At 44.0% G+C, this 19,674-nt stretch overlaps 1 protein-coding gene across 2 annotated transcripts in view; it reads right to left on the bottom strand.

The window, feature by feature from the left end:
• The window catches only part of LOC119428876 (R3H domain-containing protein 1), a 62,359-nt gene that overhangs the window by 17,569 nt on the left and 25,116 nt on the right, over positions 1-19,674 (bottom strand). For both annotated transcript variants that reach the window (XM_037696567.1, XM_037696568.1), the window contains exons 6-17: positions 15,271-15,394; positions 11,094-11,172; positions 8,666-8,725; positions 8,249-8,389; positions 7,025-7,133; positions 6,815-6,910; positions 6,507-6,532; positions 5,144-5,197; positions 2,693-2,925; positions 1,771-2,004; positions 1,128-1,246; positions 878-988 (exon numbers count right to left, since the gene is read on the bottom strand). In XM_037696567.1, the coding sequence (XP_037552495.1) occupies positions 878-988; positions 1,128-1,246; positions 1,771-2,004; positions 2,693-2,925; positions 5,144-5,197; positions 6,507-6,532; positions 6,815-6,910; positions 7,025-7,133; positions 8,249-8,389; positions 8,666-8,725; positions 11,094-11,172; positions 15,271-15,394 (1,386 nt within the window). The remainder of the gene's footprint in view (positions 1-877; positions 989-1,127; positions 1,247-1,770; positions 2,005-2,692; positions 2,926-5,143; positions 5,198-6,506; positions 6,533-6,814; positions 6,911-7,024; positions 7,134-8,248; positions 8,390-8,665; positions 8,726-11,093; positions 11,173-15,270; positions 15,395-19,674) is intronic.

Below are 19,674 nucleotides of genomic sequence, written 5' to 3'. Positions count from 1 at the left end.
TTATTCCTTTAAGGTACCACGTGTTCTGGACTACAAGTGGCATTTATGTAGATTTATTTATTTCACAAAGTGCAAGAACAGACATGTAGTCTGAAATAATAATGCACAGGACGTACCTGGGACCCTGAACAGGTTTACTTAACGCAACAAGCCGACGAGTCCAAGCAAGTCACCGACCTCACATCACTGAAAATGTTTACTCTGGTTCACGTCGTCCCGAACGAACGTTTAACGTGTCGGTCAAAAAACATCTCATGAATATGGACCCCCCCCCCCCTATAAATAAGTCGCTTCGGATCAAACGTCACAGGACTGACCGAACTATGACAAAAAGTGCGACTCTGGAAAATACGTTAGAGAGTCGTCATGTGTCCCTCTAGTATCACTCCGCCCTCTGCGAGGAGCACGCAGCCACCAGGGCACTAACGATCCACCGTCAGGCTGAAGGGCACTAACGATCCACCGTCAGGCTGAAGGGCGTCCTTTATCATGTGAACAGCCAGTACCATCGAGTCTGAGCTGAAACCAAAGGGACTGGATGACGGTGAAGGAGGAGCTGAACCGAATGGAAACCTTTGAGTCGTGACGACCGACGAGACGAGGAAGAGGAAGATGTGGGTTGACTCACGAGCCTCAATTTAGTCATTGTGACCACGTGAGTCCTCAGATGTTTAAACTCAAACGGGGCTGAATTTACACGTGAAAACTAATTACAGTATTTCTTGAGTAGCAAAGTTTGAACTATTCCAAGTACGCTGCATATACGGAACATGGACACGGTGAGGACCCGCGGGCCAAGCAGTGAACGTCATGGACAAACAGGAATACCACCACAAACGAAGGAGGAAGACTAAAATGGAAGGAGGAGGTTGAGTACCACAGTGCACTGTTGGTTAGGAGGATAGACGGGCAGGAAGTGAGGAGGAGGATAGGGAACCGTCGGGAGGTGGACGGGCTCAGAGGACGGCTGAAGAGGAGGACAGACTGGCTGAGAAGGACAGAAGATGGACAGTGTGAAACAGGACAGAAGTTCACTTAGATTCACAGGTTTTATTTAAAAGTTGGAGTTAGTAAAACAAAGAAAACGTTCTAATTTGTAGGGTTTTTGAAAACCAGTGTCCACTGACCTGGGAGTGAAGGTGACCGGCTGCATGTTGCTGCGGCGGCGTCTTCCCGTCCTGTGGGACTCTGCTGGCAGCCGGGTCATAAACAACGGCGCCGCCGTCGGGATGCACGAAAGGCTTACCTGTCGGTAATGACATGAACTTTGAAGAGAAGAGGACCACACGAGGCACATTCAGCAATCTATAGCAATGGAACGGACAAGCAAAGACTCCGTCTAACATTTGACCTTGACCTTGGAGCGATGCAAAGATTACACAACACTCCGTCTAGTGATGACACATACGTGTAAGAGGTTTTATTAAATCGTCCTGAGCGGATCAGAAGTTACGGCCCAGACCAGAGAAAGTTCAGACACACACGGAGACTTCACCAAAATACGTGTAACAAAGGTCTGGTCCTTGTGAGAAAGTCAACGCTGGCAGCTCCTCGATCGTTTTACGGTTTGAAACTTCACGAGTGTGCACGAGGCCCGAGAGGCCTCTCCCGTCTGTTCACTCCAGCCTGGCTACTTCTCTGCCCCACTCATGAATTTTCATCAAGAAAACAGACACTTGGGAAACAAACCGACTTTGATCTAATGAGGAAAGTTGGTTCGGTCGACTCAAGATGGCCGACGGCTCTTCAGCCACGTCTGGTTCCACCCACCTGTGTGTGGACTGATCAGAACGCTGCCAGGTGGAATCCCTGAGACCTCTAGCGGCAGCACGTAATAGTTCGCGGCGCTGGATGCCGGCAGCTGCGAAGGGACGCTCTTGGCCCCGTCGGGGGGTCCTTTGGCGTTGGCGGCGTGATGGACGGAGGGGGTGCTGCATCGGAGAGGCAGCTGAGGGCGGGACAGCGAGCTGGACGAGGAGCCGACACTGCTGCACGACTCTGAACCTGAACAGAACGAACAATGAAGTCTCATAAACAACCTCATGCGCTTTTTATTTTATCTTAAGAGAACGTTTTTCAGCAAATATGAGAAAAAGCAAACGTGGACAGAAATAATTGCAGGAGTCAAGATTCTACCTTTTGTTCTGCGGCGATAAATAAACCGAACCCACCGCGCGGAGGATCCAATCTCAGCCCATCCGGTCACAAATGCATCATATTGTGCAGTAAGCACTCGCGGCTCGCTGCTCATGCTTAAACATTACGCACAAACTCCTCACGCTTTGCTTTCACTCTTCTGCTGCGACAACACTTTCCCTGAGCCCGCCTCCGTCAGCGGGCGGCTGCTCTGCAAGGACTTCTGACGGCTGTCCAGCTCCGCGACACCACCCACAGCATCGGACCGCTGTTCTGATGGTCGCCTGAAGGTTCCTGACTGAAGCTGAAACTACGATCTGAGCTTTTCTTCCTCGTGCTCAGTCACAAAAACCGACAAATAATCCCATCGCTGTTCACCAGTTTATTTCTATTTCCTATGATTTTAAGTAGGGATGCACGATATTGAATTTTAACACGGATATCGACCGATACCATGACGATAATATCGTGCATCCCTGACTTCAAGACCACCGTCTCCTGCATGGACCGAACACCACCCCGTGGACGTCTCAGCGCTACGCGTCGTCGCTCTTGCCTGTTTTCGAGAGTCTCCCGGTGCTCTTGCTGCTGGCTGTGCTGTCCCCGCGGACCAGGCTGGGGGAGATGCCGCTGAAGCTCCTGGCCTTGGTGATGGCGGGCCGCGGGGCGAGCCGGTTGGAGCTGTCCGAACTGTCGGTGCTGCTCCACGGCCGAGGCTCGCCGTGGCGTGGCAGGATTTCCGTCTCGGAGCTGCTCTGGTGGCTGGCTCCAGAGTGGCCGGCTCGTAACCTGACAAGTCAAGGAATCAGTCATCCGAGAGGTCTGAGTTCAAGTTTAAGGCTAAAACTGTGATTTTATCTTATCGGACTGCACAGGAACCTGGAAAATGGCAATAAACTGCTGAGTAACTGCACAACAAGTATTTTGGTAATTAGCTGAACGTTATCATGTTCACCACATTCGTAGTCTTTGTATTACAGAATGTAAAATTAAAATGCATTAATTTAGAGGAACTACATTTGTGAAGCTAGAATCAGATTTTGGGAGATGAGCATCGATTGTTGAAGATAAAATGGGTGAACTCGAAGGCTCAACGCAGCCAACAGGATTGGGTTCGTTAACCCCAGGGTCTGGTAGCGACACGCCAACATGTTGAGTGAAGGTTCATTTGAAGTCGGCGTGCACCTACCATCCAGCTACCTCCCAAAAAAACTGGGAAAGGAAATAACTGAGCGTCCCAGTTTCTGTAGTTTGTTTTGAAAGAAAGGAAACTGGGATCTGTGGTCATTGGGGAGCTCAGCTCAGGGCTGATCTTTTACACCAGAGGTCTCGGACTTGCAGCTCTGGGGGGGAACATGTGGCTCTTTGAAGCTTTGACCAAAACATTCTTTTTATTTTTCTTATTATTTCGGCTGCTCCCTTCCTCAGGGGTCGACACATGAACCAAGTTATTTTTACGCCGGATGCCCTTCCTGCCGCAACCACAGACACCGAGCTACCACAGCTCTGGGTGGAGCAGAGAGCTGCCCTGTAGGGCGCCCAGGGAAGCAGATAGTGGGGGCTTAGTGCCTTGCTCAAGGGCCCAGAGTGGGTGGGTGCTTCACCTTTCCCACCCACATTCTTTAAAAATGTTTAGTTCGGGGAGTTAAACCGGCAACCTTCCAATCATCAGCCCGTCTTCTTTAGCCTCAGGGCCCCCACTCCCCCTAACCAAAGCAATCATGAAATTTAATGTTATTAACCCCCCCACTAGTTTCAGCAGTTTCCCCTGCCAAATTTCTGCAATATGTGAATAATGAGACGATTACATGTTGATTAAACTCAGCCTTACTCTTGTGGCTTCAAGACGTGTTGCTCAGAAGAAACACGGCGAGTCAATTTGATAACCGTAAGAATTAAGGACAAACAATGTCAAAGTAAAACTAAGTAATAGGGTTCCCAACCCTGGTCCTTGAGGAACACCATCCTGCATGTTTTAGTTGTTTCCCAACTTTGACACACCTGATTTGAATGAATGGGTGATTAACAGGCTTCTGCAGAACTTGAGTGTGATTAAATCACTGAATCAGGTGTGTTGGAGCAGAGAAACGACTAAAACATGCAGGACGGTGTTCCTCAGGGACCAGGGTTGGAACCACTGCATTTTAATTTTACATTTTATTACTTCAAAGTGGGACACTTCATTATTTTTCACAAATAAAGGAGGACTCGCATAGCAGAGTTCAGCGTTTTAATAATAAAAAAATAATAATCTAAATTGGTATAAACCAATATTTTTTTCCTACTACTGAAACCAGCTCTGTCAACAAACTCGAAGTGGCCCACGAACCACCAGTTGATAATCCCAGTTGTAGCAGGACACATCTCACTTGGTAAGAGTGGCTCTTTTGATAAAACAAATTGCAGATCCCTGGATTAGACCAAATGTTTAAAGACAAATCTAATAATTATCGACAAATTCAAGGAACGTTTTGGCTTAAAATGCCCCCTCGCTACTTTAAATGCATAAAAACACGAATCGTCACTGCAACATCAAAAATGCTAAAGATTACAATCACTAAACTTGATTTTATATCATTAACGACCAAATGGACCCTTTAAATTAGACGTTATTTGAAGTTAAAGTCTTAAACGGAGTGGATTTAAGCATCGTGATGACAGCTGATATGGTTTTAATGACATTCAACCATCTATTGAAATTAGGCGTTTCGTAAAGCTGGTTTCACAACAAAAAGAAGCATTGATGAGATGTGCATGTTATCTTTATAGGACTAAATGTTTAGTGTTATAACCAATCAAAAGCATTTATTTTGCTTTTTGTTCCTGATTGAATTGGCCATCTTTTGTCTGAAAAGGCAGAAAAATCCCATTAAAGCAGCTTTCTTGATCCGCAGAACAGCAAATCCTCAGATCAGCACTCCGGTTCCCGAGCGAGACGATTAGGACGACTCGAGTCTTCCCTGTCCCTCTGCGGGGAGCTGAACGATTTGTGACGGGGTGGACCCACCTGAACATTTGCCGCCTCTGCTGAGTGCTCATGCACGAGAGTTCCTCCTGCGCGCTGAAGGGAAGGGAGAGGCGTTACAGAACAGGAGCTGACGAAGTGAGGAGGCTTTCAAACAACCTCTAATTACTCCTCAGACGAGGAAAAACGAGCTTTGGGAACACTTTAAGGCAGGGGTGTCCAAAGTGTGGCCCGTGGGCCATTTGTGGCCCTTGGAGTGATTTTGTGCGGCCCACGACTGCAATTAAAGAATGGTATAATTTTTAGCCACAGGTTGATGCAGATGTAGACCTTCTTTAGATTTTATGGTGATACTTTTACAATTTTTAGGTACAACAGCAAAACGGATTAAAATATTTTTTTCAAAATGAGCGATATTAAGTACAATACATATATTTAGCTATAATGAATCCCTTTATCCCACAACAAACCTAAACTGACTTCTACCAAAAAGTAGAATTTTGGACAATAATTTATAAAACTGGGCAAAGTGTTTTCAAAGAAAATAACTTCAGTTGATTTGATAAATCGATGGGGAGAAATTGGGACTTTTTTTAAAAAGAATATAAAGTGGTATCATCGGCATACACGTTGATCAACTTTATCAGTCTCCCTTCAAACCCTCCATGCATCTGTTTTAGTGACTGCCAGATGGACGGCCTTTCAGAACTTCGATGACCCTTTTGGGCCATCCATGGTCCAAACGGGTGACTGAAGCTCCACTCCCTTTTTTAAAGAACAGCCACTCATTTTAGGCTTTTGTCTCTGAAAATAAACAAAAATTAACTTTCCAAGCACAAGAAAACAAATAATAGACCCCAAATTTTTTTTTATTATTTAAATAAATAACGGAGCTTCTCCCAGCTATTTAACTGTTAACAACGGTGTACCACAAGGTTCAGTCTTAGGCCCCACCCTCTTTACAATCTATATAAAAAATGCAGATCAGAGCATCCCTGATCTCTGAGACAATCGCCCAGCAACATTTGTAATCGTGACAGGCCTAGTCTGCATCTCCTCTGTGTTTGTTAAAAACAGGTCTCTCTTGTAAACGAGTCCACGAGGCTCAATGAGACCAACCTGTATAAATAAAGGCTGAACGAAAATATATAAATTATAAGTTGTTGAGTTTAAAAATGAGGGGGAACAAATAAAATCACACTAAAAATATATATATATTTATATATATATATATATATATATATATATATATTTTTTTTTTCCTCTTAAATTCATATTTTTCCGGCCCTCGGTCATCTAGACAGTTCTGGCCCACGTATGAAAACATTTGGACACCCCTGCTTTAAGGAATGACGCTAGCTAATTGTTCAGCTAACAGTTGCTCATGTTAGATAACGTTACTCACCTGTTATCGAATATAAAGTGATCACCCTGCGTTAAAAAAAGAAGGAGAAAAAAGGATTAAAGTCGGTTATTTATGTTTGGCTGTCCAAAATATAATTTAAGCAGCTTCAGGTCTTTGATCCTGCACGCAGCTATGAAGATCTGACTTTTAAAGCCAAATCAGAGCATCCCCGTGCACATTCATAAAGTCAGCGTTAGTAATTGGCAGCAGGAAATCTACTGAATTTGCACATGAATAGACACGACAAAGACGTGCGAAACATGCCCCCCCCCTCCTGCCCCCAGCCCGCCTACACCAGCAGCTCTCACATCATGTGCAAAAATCCTTTCTCTGGCTCGCTGGTACTCCTCCTCCCTCTCCTCCATCGATTTGCTCCTCTTGTCAGCTTTCAGACGCATTCGTATCTGGCAAGGACACGAACACAGAGTCGTGTGAGCAGATACGCCAGATCGTCCCACTCGTAGCAGCGCGTCAGGAATAAAAGAGGCGGCTTGATGGACACAGAATTTAAATCCTACCGTTCCGTCGTCGTGATCGAAGCTGGAGTTGTCTCGTTTGAGAATGTAGCGTTTCTGAAAGTCGTCCATCCGGTCATCCTTGATGTGCTCCGAGAATTTCTGATCGGGTCTGTTGGGGGGGGGGGGGGCTTCAATTATTCCAGATGCTGACAGCAACAGATGTTAACAGAGGTCTGTGTCGAGCGGTCGGGGTGAGCTCAAGGTGCAAGAAAACTGAACAATGATACCGTTTTGATCGAATCTGCAAAATAACGACATGCACGACCTCGGCCGATATCGCACAACGATTAAAGGACGACTCTCGGCTACTACCACATCAAATTTACACTCAACATCTTGGACTTGAAGGAATTTCTGTGCTCACTTAAATCAACTCCAAAGGCAATCTGTTGTAGATTTGCATCCAGGGATCACTTTCCTGAAAGCTTCATTAAAATTTGTTCCATGCTTCACGAGAAATTTTGCTAACACGACATATAAACACGCTGCAACATTATTGCCCTTTCTCCAGAAGTAGCAACAAAAATACCACATTTAAACATTTTTCTGATACTCTGCAACAGAGAGTCCAGCGTGTCCCCATCCGTTATCCAAGAAGGGCGCCCCGCCCCGTCAACAGAACCTACAGCCCCCCCCCCCCAAACCCCCCCCCCCCCCCCAAAACCAGCGCCCCGCCCCGTCAACAGAACCTACAGCCCCGCCCACCAAACCCCCCCCCCGCCAACAGAACCTAGAGCCCCGCCCCGTCAACAGAACCTAGAGCCCCGCCCACCAAACCCCCACCCCGCCCCGTCAACAGAACTTAGAGCCCCGCCCACCAAACCCCCACTCTGCTCTGCCACTTCTGGACGGGAGAGGAGATTAGCTGCTCAACTCTCTAAACCGCGTAATACAAGTGTAGCACTCCGCTATACACCCCCACCCCAACGTAGCGCTTAGCTAGCTCGCAATCCAAGCTGTTGCGCGATGCAATACGAGCGTAACTCTTCGCTATACACCCCCGCCCCCCCATTTACAAATGCCGGCACTAGCGTAGAGCCAAGCTAGCGTGCAATGTAATACAAGTGTAGCACTCCATTATACCCCACCAGCACCAACGTAACGCTGAGCTACCGTGCAACAGAAGCGTAGCACTCCTCTAAACAAAGTCTAATAAAAGTTAAAAACACTTTCGGTCAAACATTTGAGTAAAGAAATTAATAAAATTTTAATACTCGAGCTTACATTCTAGTGTTGATGGTTTTGTTGATCACCACTGACTTCCCGCTGGGGTCCACGTTGTGGTCCAGACCAAAGTAGGCTGCAACTCGGTGCAACAGCATCCTGTGGTAGGACGTCATGGGGGGGAACTTCCTCTTTTGGCTTCTACAGGAACACACATGAGACGGAGAAGCTCAAAGATTTAGACAAGTCAGTGTTTCTGTCTCACTTAGGTTCGTCTTCTAGGCTAAAGCTACTATTTGCATCTGAAAACGACTTTTATCCAAAAGATTACTGCAGCAGTGCAACAGAACCAACTGAAACTTCTAAAGTACTCATGGTTTTTAAAGGCTGATTTCATCTGACAACGTTTGTTCAGATTTAATGAGGCCACCAGTCCGACTGCATTAGACACGTTTTATTGGTTTACAAGCATCTTACTCGTTGTTGCTGATGAAATCCAAGATGTCCTGTTCCAACTTCAGCAGCATGATTCGATCCCTAAAAACAACCAAAGCACATTTTTAGTCCAGTTTGCAGATTATCACAGAACCACTGATTCCAATGTCATGAGCTTTCTGGAACATTAGGAGTAAACAGAACGGAAAATTCATCTAGCCCCTCGATACATTTTCTGAAAAGTTTTGCCGACAGCTGTGTAACATCTAAAACTGTAATTCCGACTTATCGTGCTACTTTACTTGCTCAAGAGCTAGTCGCTGCTACTCATCATGTCAAAACTAGTTTCTTATGCTTTTCTTCTTCTTGAAGAAAAACTAGGAATGGTATTTTCTATGCAGCGTGAATGTGAGTCCTAAATGACTGAAAATTGGCTGTAATTTGTTAAAGAAGCCAAAACTAAACGGATCAAGTTAAAAAAAATCTAAATCAAAGCTAAAATTAGCTAAAAAGTAGCTGCAAGTTTTACAATAACTCGAATAGTTTTTATTCAATTCAGTGGGGGAAACTTTTCAAACAAAGTGAAATGTTTCAAAATGTATAAACGTTACAAGAACCAAACGTTGTCGTCGCAATGTCCTAGCCGAAGTGAACATTGTGATACGTGATGGGTTCAAATAGCTAAAAGTAGTCGTACAAAAACGTACAAAATAAAAAGGTGTGAACGCTGTTGCAGATTTCTGGGACAACGTTAAACAAGTTGGTAAAATATATGTAAAATACTGGTTTATCAGAACACGCCATCGGTTGGTTTTCTAATTATATCTCAGGCAGAAAGCAATGTGTTCAACACAACGATTCTTCTTCTACTTATTTAACAGTCAACAATGGTGTACCACAAGGCTCAGTATTAGGACCCACTCTCTTTACAATCTATATAATGTAGGTCAGCTCATTCCTGATGCATTCTTGCGTCTCTATGCCGATGATACAGTTGTTTACTGTCGAGATACATCAGTTGCTAAGGTTTACCAGCTTTTATAGTCTGCATTCGACATCATCCAGTCAGATTTGTTCCGTCTCAAATTGGTGCTAAATGCTGATAAAACCAAAGGGATGTTGTTTTCAAACAGAAAGTTGGTACCAGCAGTCCTTCCTCTTAGTCGATGCACATCTCTTTGAAACTGCATGTTGAAAACTTAATAAAGAAATCAAAATTAAAATTGGGTTTATTTTTCAGAAACAGATCCTGTCTAACCCTGAATGTTAGGAAACACCTTGTATCTGTGACTTTCCTTCCCTCCATTGATTACGGTGACATTATTTACATGAACGCTCCTACAAGAACCCTGCAGATGTTGGATGCTGCAGATGTTGGATGCTGCAGATGTTGGATGCTGTCTATCGCGGTGCACTAAGATTCATAACTGGCTGTAACTACCGTACCCACCACTGCACCCAGTATTCACTGGTTAACTGGTCATCACTAACCACAGACTCTCCCACTGGTACATTTTTATTTTTAAATCACTTCCTGGTCTGCTGCCTTCATACATCTCCTCCCACATGTCACATTGTCAGTGCAGCTTCAGCGTGCGCTCTCAGGACATCATTACCTGCAGCGCCCCCTCAGTGAGGACTGAATTTGGTCAAAAAGCTCTCGTTTCCTTGAACACCTTGCAAAAGATCTGAAGTCGTCAACTTTGACCTCTCTAAGGGATTTTAAACAATTAAGTTCAACGCAAAAATATCAAAGCAGACGTTCCTGTTTAAGCATTTGACCTTGTTTTTACAATGTAGCTTGATTTACTTTGTTTTATAACACTACTTTTATTTATGTGATAGGCTGTTTATTGTCGGTACCTCATCTGTGGTTCGTGTGAAACAGGTCTCTCTTGAAAAAGAGTCCTCGTGACTCAGTGAGACTAGGATCATTATTGTACAAACGAGAGCTTCATTCACAACTAGTCATCAAAGCACCGTCTTGCTAATTCCTTGAACAAATATTTAATCTCTTACCCACTTAAGGGTGGAAATTTGATGTTTTAAAGTCACTACATTAGATTTTGCTTTATGTGACAAACTCAGCATGTCTATTGAACACTACTTCATCTCAACACGTAAAGCTGTAGTTTCTGAATCTTGTGCCAAAAACCACTTTCTAAATTTGGATTTGATTAAAACTGAACATCGCAGCACAGAAAATACTTTAAAAAATCCTTTGTTTTGGACTTGACTTAGATTTATGGCTTTCAAGAGGATTTGTTTAAAGTAAAAAAAAAGGGACTGTTCCCCAACATTAGATTATCGCCCGGGGAGTTCACTCATCTCAGCAGTTCGATTGGATTAAATTGATTTCGCTGCGAATAATTAACATTTGAAATGCTTCTGTGAGCAGACCGTTAGACACGAGATGCAGCTCTAATAGCTCATAGTTCACGGCACAAGCTCGTGTTGACGCCGAGCTTACCTGGGATTGCCCTTCAGCGTGTTGACCAGGAACTCATGGAGGTCTATGCCCGTCGAATCGGTGTAGTCCTGACTGGAATCTAACCAAAGAAACCAAATGTCGTTGATAAACTAGAACGCTACAGATCTAGTTAAGATCATGTTTAGACAAACATCGTGGCTCTTTCAAAGGGCGGTTCTGAACATTATGAACAAATATAATAGAATGATGTGACCGACCTCCGTTTGCAGAAATGGTTCAATTCCGAGTGGAATGACAAGAACATGGCTGGTCTGAGCGCGGCCAAGACCAGCATAGATCCTAATAATCTTAGAATAACTCCAGTCTGAAAGATTTTATTTCAAAGTCTATAATTTTACTGTAACAATAATGTTATGTACAACTAAGGGTGGTTTAAAGGTTTACTGGTCATACTGTGCTAAATCACCCACCCCATAGAATAAAAATACAGTTTGGGTGTCAGGTTCATCTACAACCAGAATGGTAAAACAAAAGTGCTAAATAAGTGGAGGCCATCTTCACAACAATCTGTGCCTCATTTACCCATTCTACTAGATCTCTACAAAGATTAATCAGTGCTTTTATCACATTGATGGGACACATCAGAGGCTATGAGGGGTTCAGCGTCTTGCCCAGGGACACTCTGGCATGTGCTGCTGGTGGATTCGAACCCCCAACTCTTGCATTGGCGGACGACTGCTCTAACCACTCAGCCGCTCGATTTATGTTTGATCCAAACCCTAACCCTAACCACCACAACCACCGCCTTGACAACTGCCGTCACTGACGTAGCGCTAAGCTAGTGGCGCTCAATATAGACGCGCTAGCTAAAAAGCTACAAAGGTAGCACTCTTGACGCTCACGTTGAGAAGGTTCTTCAAGGACTTAATTTCAGGAATGGACATCTCAAGGTAACATGGTCAATTTCAAGGTCATAAAAAAGTCAAAAGGTCAGCGGACCATAACACTCAAATAAGAAAAGGGCAGATTTTGAATATGTACCAAATAACCTTTCTAATGACACCAGCTTTGCGAAAATTGACAAAGTAGTTCCTGAGATAACTGCGGTTGAAGAAAGACGGCCACACCCATTTTTGCCAACTAGGGTGGTCATATCTCTGGAACCACTGGTCCGATTGACCCAAGATTTAAGATTCTGCGCTGTAGGATCACAATCAAAAAATATGACAAGTTTAATCAAAATCTTAAGTGGTTGCGTTAAACCCGATGGGTGATTTGTCACGGAATGACCCTTAAAAATAGTGTTCACAAAAACTACTGAGACATTTTAAAGAGAAACTGCTTTGGATTTGGGTTCACTTCGACCAGACTGATGAGGTAAAACCGCTCGTCTGAATGAACCCACTTCTGAAGCAGATTTTGCCAAATTAAAGCTACTCTAATCTCAAAAGAGATACCTGCTAAAAATAATAAAAACGCTAAACAGGAGGAAACACAAACCAAACAGCTTTTCAATCCATGGTTTATTTATGTTTTAAAGTTAGCAAGCATTGCCTTAAGCTGTTATAACTCAACATTTTAAGGATACATTTGTAAAATATATTGGTAACAATATGGGACCAACTCGGTCTTTCTCATTTGGCCCAACGCTGGTTCAAAGACTTTCCATTGAGTCATCCTTCTCGCTTCCAGGTTGGTTTTTAGGACCTACATGGTCAAGGTTCCAAGCAAGACGAGCCGAGTCGGTGACTCCGCATCGCCACGCTACAGGCCATTGATAAGCCAGGGAGATGTGGCACTGTACGAGTCGTGACCGCTTCAAAACCACCATTTTCTCCCCCATTAACCAAAATGTTTGTATTGTTACGTCTTGTAAGCTTTCTCTTGCTTACTTTTAACCCTTATGTAATTTGCCATAGACCAAGCACAAGACGTACTATGACCTTGATGTCGTCCATTATTGGGCGTCGCCAAAAGAACGACAATAAAAAATTGACTATACACCATCAGCGTTTCCCCAGTTCACTTGCCTTGGCAGGGCGCTCAATTTGTTTTTATTTTAGGGTCATTTTATCAACGGGGGGTTAGTGATGGCAGTTGTCAACCGGGGGGTAGGATGTAAGAGAAGTGGAGCGCCACATCTGTAGCATCTTAGCTAGCACGTCTGTATTGTGTGCCAATAGCTTAGCGCTACGTCAGTGTGCCACCAGTGGTCGACAGCGAAGTGGGTGAAGGACATTTCAATCGGGAGGGGGCCAACTAAATAAACGTGAATTAAAAAAACAAAACAAAAAGCGGTTTATACACAACACTGATGGCGATGTTAAGGTCTAGGAAACAGTGTTTGCATGGACTGCCGTGGCAATTTTAAGATAACTAGAATAAAAAACTGACTTTAATCTGCTTTAGTCTAGGCTCTGCTCAGACTAGCCATTAGTTTATCAATCCAGTTCAAAATAAAACCATTTTTCTAAACTATGGCCATTAAAAAATATCTTCGTAATCTCTCCTTTCTCTTCGAGTCGATGGTATTAGTGGTTCATTAGTGAAGCCAGCACGGCTTCTATCCACCATTTACCAAACAAAGCTGGCGATCAAGAAACAGGTTCTTGTTCACCCACATTAACGGAACCATCGGTGAGAGTCGAGGGACAGCAAGGCTTGTTCCCGTCCGTGGGCGTCCGCCTTCTATAACTGGAGGCGTCTTCAGTGGCGTTGCTCCACAGAGAGAGAAGCAGACACCTTTATTCGCCGGTGGGAATCCGGATAATTGCTTTGCACCTTGAGCTTTTTGCAATTAACTGAATCGCGCCAATTATCAGCCCATAATGAGATATTCTGAAATGGAAAAGTGCTTTTGGACAAAGTGGGGGGGACGCCGAGCTAAAAAGAAATGTTTAGGACTGGATGTCCCCAGTGACCAAGCAAAGGATAGAATTATTAGAAGGCAGTAATTTGCCTGAGTGACACAGATTGTGTGATTAGTATCATTAAGACAATTGGCTCCATTTCATACTTAACTTTCGGTGTCACCACTGACGTGAAGATACCAAAGATTTCAACACACGGTTTTATGATTTACTCATTTTCTCTATATAAATACTACTATTTTCACAGAGAAAGAGCATGTGGATCTTTCTTGATGAGTTTTTTTCTGACTGAGCCATGTTTATAAATGAGGTCTCAGGTGTTCTGGACGTAAAAGCCGAGGCGTTAACAGGTACGTTTCATCTCTTCTGATGGCGATGGTCAAAATGATTTTCTGACGTCCCATCAAGTGAGTTTAAAACTCTTAGAGTCCTCAGTCATGACATGAGAGATAGAACAACATTTTTATTGTCCCATCAAACACTGATAAGTTGCCTATTTTATTTGTTAGCAAAATATCTTATGAACCAATGAACGGGGCACAAGTCTTTTTTTTATATTAATTGGGGTGAGGGGGAGACGGGATGGAGTCACAGCTGTGTTGTCTGACTGCTAGCTTACGCCATGTTGTTGCCGGTTTTTATCGGCAAAAAGATGGAAAGGACGGAGTCACTTCTGTGTTGCCCGCCTGCTAGCATAGCGCTACATCGATGCCCGTTTTTAATTGATGATTGTGGGGAGAGAGACAGGACGAAGTCACCTGTATGTTGCCCGCCCACTAGCTTAGTGCTATGTAGCTGGTGGTAATTGTTGATGGGGGTGGGGGCGGAGCAGTACGTCAGTAGCATTTTTGCTAGCACGTTTGCATTGCGCCCCACGCTACATCGATACCGACAGTTGTCGAAGGGGGGTGGAGTTCGGTAGACGAGTATCCTGATGCTGCTCAATAATCCAGGTAGAAAAATCTAAAAAAAGTTCAATCTGGTCCTCTGGACATTTTGAATGTCCAGAGGACCAGATTGAACTTTTCTAGAATCGGTAGACGAGGCGCTCAGTCCTGTTGACGGGGCGCCCCGCTTGTATAATGGCATGGAAACACTGAAATTCTTGGATGTACATCTCCAACTGCGTCAGTCCAGTTCAGCACGGCCACTTCTGTAGCTCGGACATTTCTTATGAAATGATGTCAGAGTGGCATGAAATACACAGGGAAGGAAAAATGGGCCTTTAGAGACTTGTTGCTAGTCTACAATAAAAAAAAATACACAAACAAATCAACGTCTTGGGTTGGTTTTACCACAAAAACTTAAAATACGTCATTTTCTGTTGGTTTTAAAGAACTTCTCACCTCTTGACAGCATTTTCCTCGGCGCTTTCTCGGGTTTGTCCACCTTGTCGCAACGACCTTCCTTCTCAGCTTGGTCCTTTGTGCCTCGTTCTTCATTGTCAAAAGGTGGGGGGAGGAAACCGTCCTGTCCGGGGAAGGAAAACATTCAAATCGCTGTTTGATTTTAGCCAAAGTGCCACAATTTGACCATTTAGAGAAACCCAACACCAGCACCATAAAGAATCGCGGTAACATTTTACAAGCATGCCAACGCTAAAGGTGACCTCCGTCTCTTCTAGACAGACACGAGCTCCTAATTTAAAATAAGTGCATGATCTTGCCTCGGGTCCTGGGTTAATTAGACGATTGCGTGAAGCCACAGCAAGACACTTAATAAACTCTTCTGGTTTATCGCGATGCCCGTTTCCGTGCCAGTGATGATGCTCCAGCGTCCATGAATTTCAAATCGCTATGGCAATTAATCTTCTAGATTAGCTTGTTTTTATTAAACCACCTGAATAAAACATGAATCTGAGCCTAAAATTAAACAATGCCACAGATTTATTTAATTCCGTCAGAGCCAACAGAATGATCCTCCCAACTGCTAAAGTTCCCAAATCAAAATTGACGGCGTTGCAACCTGAAGACTGAAAGATCTCCGGGTGAAATCCATTGAAGATGGCCTCAGTTCGACTCAGTCGAGCTTTTTTTGTCGACACATTCACAAATCCGAGCTGTATCTGATTTGCTTTTGAGGCGTTTCTACAAAAGGCTGAAAGGAAAGCTGAGGGGAGGCGGGGGTCCCCGCATGCACTGTAAGTGGATTAAACACGAGTCTGGAAAGTTATCATCAGAGAGTCACTGCGAGTGTGTGCGCGGAGAACCAGTGAATGAATTAGAGAAGAAGAACGAGCTAGTGGTGGGAGAGCAGCTCATAACCGGAAAAGGTCACCGGTTTGATCCCCGCAACAGCTGTGAAGCCGGATAATGAGATGCGGCATCTTCCTTTATTTGAAGTCATTCGGAACGGACGCGAGAATCTAAAATGCAAATGAGAGACGTGACTGACTAATTTGGAGGTGGGGGGAGCAACAAAATAAGCCCGGCGCCGATGCTTTGCAAGTGACAGCGAGTTTGTGCGAGCTCGTCAAAGCCATGGATTTTAATTTTTTCATCCTTTCTTCAGGCGCCGATGTTTGCCGCCCAACGCCACCCTCGGCATCGCATGGAAGCCGCCGGGTTGATGTGCAGCTGTTGTGCGCCGCCTCATCTCTTTCCTGACACCCATTTACCTCAAGATAAAGGAAAAACAGCGGGAAAATGATAGTCTTGCGAATGTATAATGAGTACGCTGTCAGTCTAAAACAAACAAAAGTACGGCGAGTACTGAGGCTCCTACGGAACCGACAGCCAAGCGTACAATGCAACGGCAGATGTAGGTTCTCGGACAGCCCTCGGATTGGTAACGTCCTTTGTTAGTCCTTAATATTTGACAGCAGAGACGGTAACGTGAAAAGGTGAACAATGGGAAATGTTCACATGTGACAATCATGGCAGTCTGATGGAGAATCAAGGTGCTAATGCGTTTCTTTTAACCCCCCTTTCTTTATTTCATTGCATTATTAAGCCCCTCTAGGTTAGTTTGCCGCAGAAGGAGTTTAGACCGCGAGACCAATAACGGAAGCAAAGGGGGGGGGATATCAGGAGTATTCAATTAAAGCGCTCCACAGCTCTCTGTAGCTGACGTGTGGAAATTGTAATTTCCTCGACATGATTGATGGCGGTAATACAGCGCGTCGTGTGAGTGCAGACGAAACGAGACTGCTGTGGGAATAACACCGCCCTCCGGTCATGGAGTTCGGTGCTGACTGGCTGAAACGCCTGGAACAGATACACCTGCGTGTAAACGTGTGAGGGTGGGGGGAAGAAAGGGCTTGGCCAGGAGATGTGCAGAGTTGCACGTAATGGAGAAAGTTTGATCCAGGGGAACGGTGGGTGGGGGCTTTCGCCTGAGAAACCGTGTGAAAGAAGCGTTGATTTAGCAAATAAGCGTCGAGCTGCCGGAGCGCCGCACTTTGTTTTGATGATGTGATGTTTCTGTCGAGCGGCCGTGGACAAGTATTTAATCATAGCTGTCAGACAAAAGCTGCTAATCGAGCATCGGCGGTCTATCTGCTCGGCTTTAATGAGCCGAGCCCGTGATCCGAGGTCAGCGCTTCTCTACGCAGGTTGCGTCACGTTACATCGCAGCGGTTTGTTCCCGAAACGAGCGAGGCCAGCGTTACGTCTTTAAGAGCAACGATCAACGTGGTGTCTGTTGGACATGCCAAGAAAAACGTTTATGAAACGGCTACTGCCACGAAAATTAACAAAACCTGAAGACTGAAAGAAAATTGGTAAAAAAAAAATGATTACTACTATTAAATATATGGATGAATAAATGCTGCGCAGTAGGTGGATCCAAAACAAACTGAAAAGAAACTGTCCAGATGAGCTGAATGAAACATGCTGGATTGTGTACCTGGATTATTGAGCATGGACTTTGTTGTTTAATTAAGCTTTGTCTTTCAAGATATTACATTTGGTTAATAAAACAAAGAATTATGAGTCAGAGTTGGGAGTGATTCAGATTAGGGATGCACGATATTATCGGCCGATATTAGCAATAAAGTTAAATATTGAACATCGGCCATTCCATCAAAATAATTCACCAGTATAAAAGGCACTGCTTTTAATATTAATACATATAGTGTGACATCATTTTCAGGCCCCTTTTTGTCTTCAGCATTTGGTAGCAGTCAAACTGACAAAGACCATGCAGAATAATGTAGTATTTTAATTCCACAGCAGAGAAAACTACGTAGTCTCTGGTCTAGGAGGCAAAAAAAAATATCTGTATCGTCATCGGCCAAATAAGTTTTAACATATCGGCCAAAAATCCAATATTGTGCATCCCTAATTTGGTTGTTTGCACTACATTGAGTCAGAAATGTCACTTCATCTTGTTAGGGTTAGGGTTAGGGGGTAATCCAAATCTATGTGATGCAGACAGAGGGAGAAATGTTGGCCCTGACAATGGTCATTATTTTAGGAGCATGCATCAAATAAAGGAACAAATTGTAAATGGCGTTCACGAGGGAAGTTCCAAAACGTCTCGAACTGTTCGCAAGGGTTCTCAAAGTCTCGCTCCGTTGTTGGAATTCTGAAGAGGCTCATAAAATCGGTGTGGCAAACCTTCTTTTGAAGTACTCGGACTTACTAGTTGAATTCTCATGCATCTCGAGTGCCAGTAGCCTTTTAGTTGGTGCTGCGTGAACTCCCGGTAAGGTTTGGCTCAGTTCTGGCCACAAGCTCAATCAAAGCTGGATCCCAAGTGAGAACTTGCACAGTTTCTCAGACCTTTGTTTCTCTAACTTGCCTCAAACAGCTGAAGTCCTGTGAGATGCCGTCTTTCATGAAGGAGCATCTTCACAGAACTCCACAGAATTTCAAATCAAAAGCCGCGGAGGCACTTGAAATGTACTGGGACGAGGGAATCACTGGAAAATGGGATTCAACCCATGTTGAACCGGCTCATTTGGAAATAAATACACTATATTGACATTTTTATAATTAGTCCAAATGAATGTCTTTCCTCTCTGGACACCAGACGTTAAAGAAAATACTGATCAAGTGTGACGACTGGCCAATATTGCAGCAATATTATAGCTGTACTTTGGCATTACTGGTTACGATTAGGGCTGGGCGATATGGCTCAAATATTATATCGTGATATTTCACAGCATTCCGACGATAACGACAAATTTAGAGATTTAAAAAAACAAACAGAAATCAAAGTTATTTATTTGACAAAAGTAACATGTTGCTTTGCAGTATTATATAAAATAAAATAAAAAAACAAGGGTTAATTTTACTGAAATTACCTTATTTAGTAAAGTATTCAGTCTCCAAGAATAAAAATAAAAATGATCCTTCTGTTTATTGAGATTGAAAAAGTCTGCACAAAATACAGATCAATAAATCCACCACGAAAACTAAAGTGCAGGTGAAGTTTCCCAAAATAACTAAATAAAATGAAGCTCAAGATCTGTTGAGCATAAAAGAAACAAACAAAATATGTTTCTTTAAATGAGCTGTAACTTCCTGAAGTTGTAACAAGGTGATCATGTGACCCTGAAGCTGGTGGAGTTTCAGCTTCTTCTGTTCCTGCAGGAATCATTCATTTCTCTGATGCTCCGTCTATGATCACATGACTCTGATCACCACCTGACTCTGACCACACGACTCTGACCACCACCTGACTCTGACCACACGACTCTGACCACCACCTGACTCTGACCACCACCTGACTCTGACCACCACCTGACTCTGACCACACGACTCTGACCACCACCTGACTCTGACCACCACCTGACTCTGACCACC

The sequence above is a fragment of the Nematolebias whitei genome, chromosome 23, assembly GCF_014905685.2.
Source record: "Nematolebias whitei isolate Nwh7 chromosome 23, NemWhi1, whole genome shotgun sequence".
NCBI lineage: Eukaryota > Metazoa > Chordata > Actinopteri > Cyprinodontiformes > Rivulidae > Nematolebias > Nematolebias whitei.
Note: the sequence above shows the minus strand (reverse complement) of the source record. Positions and strands in the feature narration are given on the sequence as shown.